This window comes from Lissotriton vulgaris, chromosome 1_2 (genome assembly GCF_964263255.1).
Source record: "Lissotriton vulgaris chromosome 1_2, aLisVul1.2, whole genome shotgun sequence".
NCBI lineage: Eukaryota > Metazoa > Chordata > Amphibia > Caudata > Salamandridae > Lissotriton > Lissotriton vulgaris.
This window is the reverse complement of record NC_141686.1, coordinates 105,751,264-105,766,806: the sequence shown is the minus strand read 5'-3', so window position 1 is coordinate 105,766,806 and position 15,543 is coordinate 105,751,264. Positions and strand designations below refer to the sequence as shown.

Below are 15,543 nucleotides of genomic sequence, written 5' to 3'. Positions count from 1 at the left end.
CGTCAAAGTCTTTGAAAAGTAGATTTTCGAACCGGAGCAGAAAAGTTGCATACAAACCCAGTGGCGGAAAAAACACAATCTAAGGATGGAGTAGATGCCCATGAGCACTATCATCCAAGGGAGGAGTCACCTATCTCGTGACTACAAAGACTTCTTCCAAGACGACGACAAAAGGGCTCGACAAATTTAAAAAATCTTACTTGACCTGCAGGTCGAGAGAGTAGAATTTTCTACTCGACCTAATATCAATGCACTTGACCCACAAATTGGTTGCATACGAATTTTCTTCAAAACATTTGCAGCGCCAACAACCCAAGAAAACGTTGGGCAACCAAATTGTAAACAGCTAATTTTAATTAAATACCCAAGTACCTCCCTAAGATGTGTCTAGCCTCACAAAAAGCATAAACAGCTTTTAATACTGGCAGGCTAACAGGCTGTTCTGATGACAACGTGAGTTCTGCTTACACCGCACTCTAATAATTGTGTGTGCTTTAGGCGCAGCAGACTAAACTACTGCAGGACTGTAATGCAGACCCAGGCTCCATAACCTTCATAAAATAATTAACTGAACAATGGATAATGAACAATGGGAGAACAGATGATGCAGTGGCCTGGGCCCCTAGCCAGAGATCTGTCCACCTTGCTCACCCACACATCCCCCTCCCTCTCTTCCTCTGCAAGTTACACAAGCGGCCATCGGCACCTTGGCTTGATCAGCTGCTGTACAATTCGGTAAAAGAACGCTATGTACCGTGAGTTACCGAGAAGGTAATTGTGGCACGCACAAGGTGTTGAGGAACTGGAAAGTACTGATGACTGCCAGAAATGTGTCAGCTGCGGCACCCGTTCTAGAATGCCACCCCATTACACAAGTTCCTGATGGTAAGTTACTCAGCCTACTAAAGTGGCTAAGCAGACGGTGCGGAGTCAAGCTTTGTGCTCCATCTATTAAGGCTCTACAGCCTGTGTGTCGCATGTGTTAGTTGGGCCTGTCAGTAAGAAATGCAAGACTAGCACACACACACACACACACATACACACACTGTTGAGTCAATAAATGGATGCGTATTTTTTTCCTGGGCAGGTGAGTTTCTTTACTGCCTGCAGGAAATTCAAGTTGCTTTACATTTTTTGTACCAATTAATAAATAGCCAGATCGGCGGAGCCATCTGCGAGGAGAGAGAGGGACTTGAGGTGCAGAGGTGTAGAGCTGCACTAGCGCTCAGAATGGCGCACATAAATGCTCTCTCAGCCTCAAATGAATAACAACTGAGCAGTAGCTACGCGAGGAGAAAATGATGCACTAGCTGCGTAAACATGTTTATAATGCGCAGGTCGCGGTATCAATATCTGTGAAAGTAAAAGAAATTACACACTGAAACAGAGCTTTTCAAGCTTTACAACCAAAAAAACATTGAATGTAATTTGAAAAGAAGACGTGTAACATTATTCAGCGCGTTTTTGAACATAGAGGCTCCGAAAAAATCCACTGTAAATGCAATGCAAGTCGCGGCCGGTGTAGGTGCGGTAGGCCCCACCATCCCTCACTGCCCCACCCCACAGTGCTTTCCTGCACCAGCCATGACTGCCCACCCCAACACCTCAATCAGAGCAATAGCCCCTGAACCCGTGGCTGGGGCAGGCTCACCTACCGTCCAGGGCCCCTTCGCTGAGAGATTGAGCTGTCCTTGACAGGCGGTAGCTTACATCACAGCCCGGGCAGAGCTCCACTCACAGGGCCTCCCTGGATGGCTTAACACCCGGGGTGCAGGAGAACTTCGCCACTGCTCGGGCACCAGTGATGCTCATAGCTTAATGCCAGTGGAGTAGCCTCTTACGGAATACGGCAGTCCTACTGTGCTCTGTGGTTGAAGATGCCCATGCAGGCCGGGGCTTGGAAAGGCAGCTTACACGCTTCTCTGGCAGTATATCCTACCACAGCTAACTGTAATCAGCCAATGAGAAGCGTGTAAACATGCGTAGCATATAATCATCCGGAGAGCACAAATTATCTTCTATCATCTGATTGGCTGATTGCAACTAGGCCTCAGCAGGCCAAGCCCGCGCTGCAATCAGCAAATCAACACCTGTGCTTTGCCTGCATTTTCAGATAAGCATTTCAGCATGCTGCCCACTAGAGCCTTCTCCTGGCACTGCAGCAGCTGCATGGAACCTCAGGTTGGGACAGCAGCAGATGTCACTCGCCAGGCCGGTCAAGTAGGCCTGAAAACTGGCTCGCCCTTGAAGGAATTGACTCGCATTTGCGAGGGGGCGAGTACATTTTTCGAGCCCTTAACATGCAATCATCCCAGCCCAACACCAGGTGGCGATTTAATGCTAAGTGTACAATCTGCAGCTCATATGCCTCAAACACAATGTTCCAGGTTAAGATAAACAACGGTTAGTAAAAAGAAACTGATTTGACCTGACTTTGAACAGACAGCAAATGTGACAAGATAAAAACAAGATTTAAATAAGTGTTTATTCCTCATTCACTCTGAGTGAGCAGAACACCTGTTCCTTTCCAGCTTCAGTTCACTCGCTAGAGCGAGAATGGATGAGTAGGTGCCAAAAATAGCGCGACATGATAAAATCAAACTCGCCATAGTGAGTGGGCGAAAAGGTTTTTCGAGGCCTGCATAGGTTTCCTTGATGCCCATTTGCACTCTACGTATTTCACCAATCAATTGGTCTATACTCGGTACACAATGAAATACCTTTGTACGGTGCAGCTCAGTTGTTGGCTCTGGATACCCTGGGTACTTGGAGAACCTACAAACCCTATATATACCCGCAATGAAAAGGGTATACCAAACGTAATGGCGCATTGCTTTTGTAAATCTGCCATTGTGTCAAAAAGTTACAGATGAAAACATGGTCACAAAAGGCTGTTTTTACCTACTTATTTTCAATATTTCTTTATTTCAACAGTTCGTTTCCTTGGAAAAAGCTTGAGGGATCTACACCTGACAACTTGCTGAATTCGGAATTTAGTCTATTTTTCAGAAATATATAGCTTTCAGGGATCACCAGAAAAATGATGAGAAACGTGGAAATAAACAAGAATTAGCAGCCAATATCTCTGACCTAGATTGCCTGCCTTGTAGCTTTGTCAATGCGGGTTTTTGTTTTGACATGTCTCTGCATTGTTGGGGGAGCTTAAGGAGAGCCACACCAATTTATAAGAATACCAAGTACCTTTATATATGATTAGGCATCACAGAAAAATCGTTCAGGTAAGTACGTTTTTAGATATAAATTCTTTTCACTTTAAAAAAAAAAGTGAACACAGTGCAATTTCTGAGTTCTGCAATGTTATCCTATGGAAGGAAGAACAAGTTCTACTAACTGGTACCATACATTAACTTACAGGACCAATCTCTAAAATGGGGGAAAGGTCCAAAGCAGCACCAGCAGTATACCACCCAGCTGTACAAATGCACAATGAGTTTCAATGGGGATCAGTCACTGTAAAAAGAGACTGTAGGCTCTAGCTAGGAACCCGGTGACGTCAGACGCCAACAGTGGGCGAGACGAGGAAACAGTATCAGCGTATAAAACTCTATTTAGTGGGGGATACCAACCTATTGTGGGCGCACTACCTTAATTTCAGGGTACTAAATTATAATTAGTGACAATAATCATAAGGTGCTTCTAGAGGAATGATGCGTATCCTACATCAAATGGCTTCATGTGAAGCAACAATAAGAACAGTATCCTCTGAGCACACCCACAGTTCACTCATATAGTTCCAACGTATATATGGCAAGCAACTCCAATCCTTAGGAGTCGGATCAATCAATATAGTCTCCAAGGCCAATGCACAAAAGAGTCCACTTTCTGTATTTGAAGTCCTTTTAATTAATTTCAAAAGTTGATTACACCAGCCAACACGTGTTTCGTCGTGCATAAATTATACCTCGACTTCTTCAGGGCTGTAATCAAACAAAACATTTCCTATAATCAGTATAAATATTTTTCTTGTAACTTAAATAAGATGTGGGATAGTACCAACCACCATCAAGTTAGATAAAGGCCTGCTAAGTGAAGAGTTTGAAGTAGGAAAATAAATCGTCAAGAAACCATTCCAGTACTAATAACCACCCTGTGTATAATAGAAAAAAGAAGAAGAACCCTGCCACCAAGATATATAAGCATGGTAGGGGTAACTTATCACCTCTGTATCTTTCCGTAATCTCTCATTCTTATATGATCCTCATAGCGTAAACAAATCTATCAGTCTGAAAAAAACAGAGGCATATCAAAATGATATATACCCTAAGTGCTGTCACTAATATCAAAAATGCAACTGAATATTCCACTGATGAATCCAAACAGAAATAATTTGCCAAATTAAAATCAAACGTTCACCCCCTATGTTGTTATTAAATTGGGTTTACCTTTAGAATCTCCTCACAATTCATCCAGCAATATGCCAACAACCTCTATTTCTTCATTCATCTATAATGTCAACCGAAGTCAAAAGTAGATATATTACAATCCAAGTTATTATTGCTGGGTAGAATTGATACAAACGTATATCCTACAACACTCACCCAGTAATTATCGTCTGGTGTGTTCTATACGTAATCGTTTAAGCTTCACTTGTCCACTGTATTCTAAACAATAGAATTAGCACATGTCACTCCCCAATTTCAGGTCCATGTACCATGCATATAATATTAAACCATCCTGTGAGTAAAAGCATCTAACTCAGTGCATACTCCTAAACCAAATACAAAATTAAATAGAATTATTTACGTAGTCATTCTGTACACGAGGTTTCCCTTATCTTCTACATTGCTAGTATAAAATTCACCTCCATTGTAAGCGAGAGAAATCTATTGCTGGTAACTCAGTAGACTGTAGAACGCTAATCTTATACCTACTCCCGCAATAAATAATTAATATGAGATTACATGTACTCACCAATGGTAAGTATAAAATATAGTGTGCACAGGGTCGTCGTCTTCTCTTGGTCAATATACGGCCATCTGTGTCAAGATAGCGACATTAGTAAGATAGCCCGTATAAGAACTGTAGTTACTTCAGGTAAATAAAGTTTAACTCACACTCACCAATCGTCGGTTTCTTCAAATATCTCGACTACCTGGAATATATATGCAAGGAGACGGCATTTAATATCTCGTACCGTTCCAAACATTTAGTGTCTAAATACGACCCTAGCCAACTTTGCTAGAAAATTACCTGTGTTTAGCTTATCAGCACATTATCCTATATCGTCCGGCCTCGTCCAAGCATTGGCGTCTAGCATGGGCGCCATCTTAAAGTATCCTTAAATATACTAATAAACGCGCGCCATCTTGTAATGTGTTCGTATTGTTTCTAAAAAATCTAAGCACGCTGTTGCCCATGTAAACGGGCAAAACAAATACCTGTAATTCCATATTATGCTTCTTCGTATAAGAGAAATATATAGTATTTAAGCCGTTGACTGAACTCAAGTTCAAAATATCGGCGTCTAGCATGGGCGCCATCTTGGAATAGCCTAAAATGCGCTTATATATAGGCGCCATCTTGTAGTATGTTCGTATCGTTTCTAAGAGTAAAAGCACGTTACTCTACATGTATATATGGGCCAAACTCTTATCAGTAATCCAATAGCAAGCATCCTTATACAAGTAATGCATGTAATATCCAAGCACGTTGGCATAATTCAAATTCAATAATATTAAGTATTATATCTATTCAGTTATCCGATTTTGATCGAGTTTCCAAAATAATTCCTAATTCCACATTAGACTCTGCGCTCAACCTCAAATCCTGGGATAATGTACTAATCTGTTAATGCATATCGATATAAAAGGATCACAAAATAAAAATAAAACCAAGATGTATATCCATATTGTACCATAGGGATAGGTGAGTAGAGTTCATGAAGGGTGAATGTTAGCCAGTTAGCCAAACGTGAGGCAACCGAGGGTGCACAACTATCCTAGCTATTCAGTCTCATTCCATCATCAAACATATAATACTTAGAAGGGAAGCGAAATCAAATCCTAGGGACAAAGTGTCCCTGTACAGTCTAGTGCCAGAAATCTGCTAGTTGTCAACAACAGACATATAATATATTTACAGTCAAAATGCAAAAGTGAACTTCATACAGGTCAAAGATCAGCCCAATTCTTACTCATTGCCCAAGAAGTACTGGTACTCATTATCAATGTTAAGCCCATGTTGGACCGATTTCAGTTTCATTATCCACAGTACTTCCCTACGTCTGAGTTTCAGAGTTCTGTTACCTCCCCTGGGATCCTGAGGTACGTGCTCTATTGCATGATAACAAAATTGGTGATCTCCCTGGTTATCAACGTTCTGAACAAAATGAGCAGCTATTGGGTATCTGGTGTCCCCACTCTTCCAAGCCCTAATATGCTCCATCATCCTGTCTCTTAGTCTTCTTATCGTGCTGCCCACGTAAATTTGTCCACATGTGCAGGCTATAATATACACAACAAAGGAGGTTTCACAGTTCATGAAAGAATCTATTTCATACATTACTGAATTATTGTAGCTGAAACTCACAATCTTTTTACAAGCCCATCTACAGCAATTACAACGCCCACATTTGTAGAATCCCTTAGTTAAGCTCCTGGGCCAGATTTCTCTATTTCTGATTGGATAGCTTGGGCTCAAGTCACTCGCCAAGGTTCTCCCTTTCCTGAAGGTCACAGCCGGTCTCTGTCCAATATGTTCTGATAAATCCTTATCAGCTGACAGCAAGTGCCAGTGTCGATTTAAAATAGAGTACAATTTATTAGATTCTGTATTGTAATTAGTCACTAGACGGACCTCTCGTTCTTTTTTCTCTGTAGTCTCTTTATCTTTCAGTGTAAAAGATCGTTCTAGTTTATGTACACGTCTTTTCGCCTTCTCAATGACTGCCCGTTGGTAACCCCTAGCTTGAAATCTGGAAGACATATCCTGTACTGTATCCTTAAATTCATCGTCCTCCGAACAATTTCTCCTAGCTCGGACCATCTCTCCATACGGGATGGATTTTATCTGAGAATTGGGGTGGCAACTCTTAGCATGTAATAGTGAGTTACAACTAGTCTCCTTCCTGTACATCTTGGAACACAACTTATTTCCCTTTGTATATAGCTCAACATCAAGAAAATAGATCTTCTCCTTGTCATACTGTGTTGTGAACTTCAAGTTAACATCATTACTGTTAAGGTATTCAAAAAAACACAGAAGGTCCTCCAGGCTGCCGGTCCAGATCATGAGACAGTCGTCTATGAAACGACCCCAATATTGAATATATTCAATCCACCTGACCCCACGACGACCCCAGATCCACTCCGCCTCGAACCATCCCATGAAAGGGTTGGCAAAAGACGGAGCAAACCTGGAGCCCATCGCGGTCCCAAGGCGCTGTCTATACCAATTACGATTAAACACAAATACATTGTTACTGAGTACTATCTGTGTCATGTCTAGTATCATCTTTGTGTGCTCAAAGTACTCAGCAGGTCTCCTGTTGAAAAAGGTCTCTACTGCATGAATTCCCAATGTGTGGTCTATGTTCGAATATAATGAGACCACATCTAGTGTTACAAGAAACATATACATCTTGGTTTTATTTTTATTTTGTGATCCTTTTATATCGATATGCATTAACAGATTAGTACATTATCCCAGGATTTGAGGTTGAGCGCAGAGTCTAATGTGGAATTAGGAATTATTTTGGAAACTCGATCAAAATCGGATAACTGAATAGATATAATACTTAATATTATTGAATTTGAATTATGCCAACGTGCTTGGATATTACATGCATTACTTGTATAAGGATGCTTGCTATTGGATTACTGATAAGAGTTTGGCCCATATATACATGTAGAGTAACGTGCTTTTACTCTTAGAAACGATACGAACATACTACAAGATGGCGCCTATATATAAGCGCATTTTAGGCTATTCCAAGATGGCGCCCATGCTAGACGCCGATATTTTGAACTTGAGTTCAGTCAACGGCTTAAATACTATATATTTCTCTTATACGAAGAAGCATAATATGGAATTACAGGTATTTGTTTTGCCCGTTTACATGGGCAACAGCGTGCTTAGATTTTTTAGAAACAATACGAACACATTACAAGATGGCGCGCGTTTATTAGTATATTTAAGGATACTTTAAGATGGCGCCCATGCTAGACGCCAATGCTTGGACGAGGCCGGACGATATAGGATAATGTGCTGATAAGCTAAACACAGGTAATTTTCTAGCAAAGTTGGCTAGGGTCGTATTTAGACACTAAACTTTTGGAACGGTACGAGATATTAAATGCCGTCTCCTTGCATATATATTCCAGGTAGTCGAGATATTTGAAGAAACCGACGATTGGTGAGTGTGGGTTAAACTTTATTTACCTGAAGTAACTACAGTTCTTATACGGGCTATCTTACTAATGTCGCTATCTTGACACAGATAGCCGTATATTGACCAAGAGAAGACGACGACCCTGTGCACACTATATTTTATACTTACCGTTGGTGAGTACATGTAATCTCATATTAATTATTTATTGCGGGAGTAGGTATAAGATTAGCGTTCTACAGTCTACTGAGTTACCAGCAATAGATTTCTCTCGCTTACAATGGAGGTGAATTTTATACTAGCAATGTAGAAGATAAGGGAAACCTCGTGTACAGAATGACTATGTAAATAATTCTATTTAATTTTGTATTTGGTTTAGGAGTATGCACTGAGTTAGATGCTTTTACTCACAGGATGGTTTAATATTATATGCATGGTACATGGACCTGAAATTGGGGAGTGACATGTGCTAATTCTATTGTTTAGAATACAGTGGACAAGTGAAGCTTAAACGATTACGTATAGAACACACCAGACGATAATTACTGGGTGAGTGTTGTAGGATATACGTTTGTATCAATTCTACCCAGCAATAATAACTTGGATTGTAATATATCTACTTTTGACTTCGGTTGACATTAGAGATGAATGAAGAAATAGAGGTTGTTGGCATATTGCTGGATGAATTGTGAGGAGATTCTAAAGGTAAACCCAATTTAATAACAACATAGGGGGTGAACGTTTGATTTTAATTTGGCAAATTATTTCTGTTTGGATTCATCAGTGGAATATTCAGTTGCATTTTTGATATTAGTGACAGCACTTAGGGTATATATCATTTTGATATGCCTCTGTTTTTTTCAGACTGATAGATTTGTTTACGCTATGAGGATCATATAAGAATGAGAGATTACGGAAAGATACAGAGGTGATAAGTTACCCCTACCATGCTTATATATCTTGGTGGCAGGGTTCTTCTTCTTTTTTCTATTATACACAGGGTGGTTATTAGTACTGGAATGGTTTCTTGACGATTTATTTTCCTACTTCAAACTCTTCACTTAGCAGGCCTTTATCTAACTTGATGGTGGTTGGTACTATCCCACATCTTATTTAAGTTACAAGAAAAATATTTATACTGATTATAGGAAATGTTTTGTTTGATTACAGCCCTGAAGAAGTCGAGGTATAATTTATGCACGACGAAACACGTGTTGGCTGGTGTAATCAACTTTTGAAATTAATTAAAAGGACTTCAAATACAGAAAGTGGACTCTTTTGTGCATTGGCCTTGGAGACTATATTGATTGATCCGACTCCTGAGGATTGGAGTTGCTTGCCATATATACGTTGGAACTATAGGAGTATCAGCGTATAGTTTATGCAGTTTGGTTAATTAAACCCCTGCTAGAACCCACTATCAGCTATATCAAGCTCCGTGGGACCAACACATCGCGTACCAGTGGCAAGCTAATAACTTCTATATTTTTCACTTCCGTTCACATCAAGTATTGGACTATGGTACATCATAGGTCTGCAGCAATTTAATTTTTTAATTACGTGGCCTCAACTGTCTCTGGAACTGTTGGCATAAGGACACAATATCATAGTGCCTTATTTATTATTATTATCTACTAAGGAAAGCCGTTTTCCTAACCAGATCAAAGGAAGGTTCTGGATGAAAAAGTGGATCATTTTTAAATGTCGCATATGATTCCACAAATCCCCATATCTTCAAAGCGGGATTTTTTTAAAACTACCATTTAAAGAACATTAACAAAGAATCAAATGACAACATTGACAGTTGTTGTTTATGTCCTGTAATACATGAAGATTGTGGTAATTTCTTGAAGAAGGCGTTTTAAATGCCGAAACGTGCGTCGGAAAATTACTACGTAGATAAATAACTTGACTATTGTGTTAATGATTGAATTTTTTTTATAAATTCCACCTTGTATGTTTTTGTAAGGAATATTGTTGAAACTGATTTATTATGAAATGATCATTTTTTTTCACAACCTTTATGAAATGATCATTTTGATGTTTTTAATTTGCCATTAATTTTTATAAATGAAGAATAAATATACTATATATATTCTTATAGATACCCTATTGTTTTTGATTTTTGCTATACCCTCCGCGCATACATATATGTATTTATCTATGATTGCCTAGGAATTGTTCATTACACATATTTGGCTCTAGCTAGGAAGCCAGCCAGGAAGAACCAGCAAGTGGGCTCAGGCCTTACGATGCTTGGGGACAGGGGGAGGAACTCCGTTGGTATCCTTCTCTAAGGCCCAGGGGAGACAGTGCAGAGGTGTCTATAGGAATCTGAATTTTCCTTACTGAAGAAGTTGCAGTCGAGGGGGTCGGTGTGAAGAAACAGCAGGTGACTGAGTCCAGGAGGGGGAAACCACAATGGACTCGAGCTCTGAATGGCTGGGAAGGCTTGTTGGGACTATTGGCCCACTTCAACTTGGGCAGGAGGCGACGGGTGCAGTGGTGGCTTCAGGTGTTGGGTTTTGGAAGTTCTGGAGGCCGGAGCGTCTTCTCCTGTGGAGTTTCTTCAGAACAGGTCTGCTGTTCACTGGAGGTCTAGAGTCTTTTTCAAAGGCAGGTAAATACTGAATTTAAGAGTGCTAGGGGAGTGTGGGGTAGTAGCCCATGGTCTACAGACTCTTGTGGTCACTACACCCCCTATATGACCACTTCCTGTGGGAAGTGGGCATAGCCTTGTCCCTGAATTCCCAAGTTCGCAACCACAAACGGGGCCATTTATGAAAAATCGTATCCACCTCACAGTAGCATCTTAGGGGTGGTGCTAGCCTAGAGGTGGCACACCTACCTAACTAGCTAATTTTCCTGTCCGTCCAGGTGCAAAGGGGATCCTAGACAAGGGGGCCTTGCTTTCTCTCATGTGAGAGGAAGCCAGAATCGAATTACAAAGGGGGCAGCCTTTTGAGGCTTTCCATCCAATGAAGGCTAATCAGCAGGCCAACCTATGGGAGGGTATTGTGCACCATCTACCCGGAAAAGCTTTAGTTCTGGTCCTCCTGAGAGCAGAGGTTCTTACCCTAGGAGATCGGAACAGTGTCTCGGGTGACAGGCTGGCAGAAACCAGTCAGCAAGCACACCAGATGCTGGTAGGTTTTCAGGGGTCACCTCGCAGGTGCCCTCTAGGTGCATGTATTGCTAAACCCAACACAGGCATCAGTGTGGGATTACCAATAAGAGATGTTTGATTCAAAACATCCCAATTTTCAGTGAAGCCATCATGTAGCTGGGAACTCATTTTCACCCGTGTCCAGCACTTTTTAAAATGGCTTCCCTGGCCACTTGTACTGGCAGTAATAGGACTTAACAGCACAGGGGCATATCTGCTCATGCAGGTAAGCCCTCATATTCAATATTCAGCACCCTGCCTTAGGCCTGATGTAGGGGTAATTTATTAATATTACAAGCAGTGTTAGGGTAAATGGCACATAGGGATGTGTGACAGTTCATGTTTTTACTTTTGTCTGCACCAAGAAACACAGCCTGTGTTGCATGTGCTTGGTGTGTGGTCCCTTATGGTGGCACAATGCATGCTGCTGCCCTAGTTACCTTCTTTAGTACCTTAGGCCCTAAGTACCAGGAGTACCATTTACTAGGGACTTACAGAGAGGGTGTGGAAGGTTTTGCCAATTGGGGAAAACAATTGAACCTTTTTAAGGAAAGGGCAATGGGGACCTGGTTAACAGGAACTCATTACACTTCAGTCAAAGATGCATCAAATGCAAGGCAATATGTGGACAATCACTAGACGGTGGATTAATGCACAGCATGTGAACCCAGAAAACAATGACACAGCTCTGATTAGGTATTTTGTGACTGGAGTAAACGTAACATCATATGAAAGCAACCACAAACAGATTTCAACTTATGGTTTTAGGAGTTCCCACATTCATTATACTTGAATATATGTTGACTACACCATTTGTCTTAGCTAAAAAGGTTCATTCAACACAGTGACTAGCTTTTTCATTTATTCATTTTTTTGTTTCAACATACCCTCTTTCTGGGTTCACCAAGATGGCTCGGGGTCGGTCCTGCTCTCCTTTCAGCACCACTCCAATAGGTCTGCCATCCAGCCGTGTGACACTGATGACATTGGTGGCTTCACAGGTCCAGTAGATGTAACGGCTATATATGTCAATACTAAGATCATATGGTTGCATTTCCATATTCTGGTTAGGAGTGGCACTTGCCACTACAGTGAGGCTCTGAAAAAAAGGTGACATTTTCATTAACTTTCTAAATATTTCATGTTAATTAATGATGTTGATGCATAGATTAAAAGTTCATTATTATAGTGGCATTTGTGCTCCTTGTACTAAAGCATTCTTAATTTTTTTATTTTGAAGTCATAGTGGATGCACCGCCTAAATAAACTCTGTCCCAACACACCTATTGACCCTCTTCAGCAGTTGTAGCTCCTAGTCTACCCAAATATAGGCATTTTAGAGAGTAAAGATAGAGTTGGATCATGTTGAGTAAAGGAGTTGCAGGACTAAGATTTAAAGAGTAGCTTGCACATCCATCCTAAGCCCACATTCTCAACTAAAAGGCATATTTAAAATAATTATTAAGCCACATTCGATGAATGCCACTCAAACTGAAAAAACAGAGGTGTTCATCAGACCTATTATGGACATGTTGGGCTTAATGCTAGGTAAAGGCATTGGACATAACCCAAATGACTGCACTGCAGAGCTCATGCAACAGAACAAGCTGCTGAAGGAGAATGGAAAAGTGTTTAAAAAAATAAAGTCTAGCTAAAACAGACAAATAGGAAGGAGAATAGGAAGGAGAAGTTTTGCTAACTGAAGAAAAAGGTAAGTGAAAGTGAAAAGTACATAACAGGTCCTGAGGCTCTTCAGGGGATAAATAAAAAGTTCAAGAAAATTAGGAACAATGAAGGAAACTGAGTAGGTCAAATGAAGCTTAAGGGAAGAATAATTTTATACATATAATAGATTATTAGGACTGCTGGTTTCAAAAGGTAGAAATGTTATGTTCAATTAAATAAAATACTGCTTTTGCATATGGTGGGAAATGCAAAAAGGGACTTCTAGCTGTATAACATTCCATGATTTAAGTGACCCACTGAACTCCCACTCTTTTGAGCAATCTTCAGTACCCGAAACATTGTACCCATCCCCAGATGGTGGCATACTCCAAACATAAATAAAGGATCAAGGGGCAGAGACAAGATAAATAGCTTGCAGGTTCTTTAAAGCAGAGTTGAGTTTAAGAAAACATTCTCTAAAAGATTAATGTGCGCTTTTATAGATTTTCTTCATGGATCACTATGATTTTATTTTATTTGACTTTGCCCCGGTCACAATATTTGTCCTAAGGTGGACACGACCGTACAAATACCCTGAAAAATTCTTGACCTTGCGTTAACTTTGTCAAGCTGAAACCAGTTATCATGCATTCAGACTAATTGTCTGAGATGATGGTTAATGAGTCAAACTGATTAGGACTTCCATTACAGGGTACCAGGATACTGTTATCATTGACGTGTTACTGATTACTTAACTCTGAATTTTATCAGAGTTACAAGTGTGTGGATAATGAGGTTGAAAAGACAAGGCGACAACAGGAGTTGTAGTAAACCATGTTAAATAGGATGGGAGAGAGTAGAAGGACCTCAGTTTCACAGAGGTAGAACAGTCTGCCAAAAAGAAGAAATAGTGATTTTGCAGTTTGAAGTCACATGCTTTGCACAATTGAGCCTTCTAATGGTTGGGTCCGGATGTGTCGGTTTCAAAACATTTTCTATTGTGAATGGGCATTGACGTAAGTGGAGCAGAGCCTTAGTACGATGGTACTCTAAGCCCACAATGTCCCTTTGCGTGCCTACCATCTGAATTTTTTCGTACTCCACAGACCTTTGATGGGGAGGCACCTGGGTCACATGTGAATATAGAAGAACTTCAAACTGCAAAACCATTAATATAGGTTAAAATGTAATCATGATTGTAGGTCACAAAAGATCCAGAATTCGTTTGGGTAGTTCCTAGACTAGACTCTTATTGGGATGGCAATGAGATGTTAAAAATGCATCTTCTTCAGAACCAGCAGCTCCACCTGACTCAATAAGGAAAAAGAAATGTGGTACAGCATTGATGCATTTAAAGAACACCAGAACTACTTGCACAGTATCACCAAGAAATTTGGGATGTTATGAAATCCTTTGTGTCAGATTTACCGAAACACTATCAATGAGATTTCTTAGATTTGCCAAAGGAAGGATCCCTGGGCTCAAAGCAGGTCATTAACACTGCTGTGGACTCCACTGAACTTGCAGCTAGAGAATACTGCCATTGCATCTCTCTGCCAAGAACTTCATTACAAAGACTTATCTTTGAAGCCTGATACCAAACCCAAAATAGCTAGCCTGCCCTTTTTCGGGGACAGCTCTCTTTGGGCAAAATACAGAGGAAGATATGCTTTGTATGAAGAATAAAACTGAAACCCTAAAGGCAGTAGAGCTGGAGGAACAAAAGAAGTTCTTCAAACAAAATAGGCTTCAGGAATGCAGTTTTTTTTTAAATCATAGGGTTCAGACCCAGATATGGCCTTTCCAGGAGAAGCAAAAACAGGGCCGTGGGGAGGAGGGGGGGGTCGGGGGGCGTGGGTGGGGATGTAAGAGATTCTGCATATGGTGCCACAGTAAAAGTTGCAATACTATTTCATGCCTAGAAGTGCTTCTGCCTTACGAGTACTTGCTGTATCTAGCCAAATCAAAACTACAGATATCTATAAAAGTCCCCTTGACTGTTGTAACAGCACACTGAAGGTCTTCACACAGTTTTTATTTAAAATTCAAGAAGGTTTTCCACAGTGAAAAGGCCATCCCTACCCGGTTAGCTCAACCTAGTTCTTTCAAGATTGAACAACTCTACTTTTGTGTGTATTCATAAGAACGTTGCAGCATCTCTCATAGAAAACTTTATTTTTTAATATCGCTGTCACCCAACCTAGAAGATTTAGCCAATTAGTAGCCTGATCAGTAGATTCGCTTACTATCTTTCATCCAAATAAGGGTCATTTTAAGATTCACCCTTCATTCTTTCCCAAAATTGTGTTTCCACATTAATCAGGCTATTACCCTACTAACTTTCTTCCCTATCCCATCTACAACA

The 15,543-nt window shown here is 40.5% G+C and overlaps 1 protein-coding gene across 1 annotated transcript in view; it reads right to left on the bottom strand.

Annotated features, from left to right (window-relative positions):
- The window catches only part of LRP6 (LDL receptor related protein 6), a 1,045,411-nt gene that overhangs the window by 394,254 nt on the left and 635,614 nt on the right, over nucleotides 1-15,543 (bottom strand). Inside the window, exon 14 of the mRNA XM_086952928.1 lies at nucleotides 12,401-12,612. Coding sequence (XP_086809054.1) covers nucleotides 12,401-12,612 — 212 coding nt within the window. The remainder of the gene's footprint in view (nucleotides 1-12,400; nucleotides 12,613-15,543) is intronic.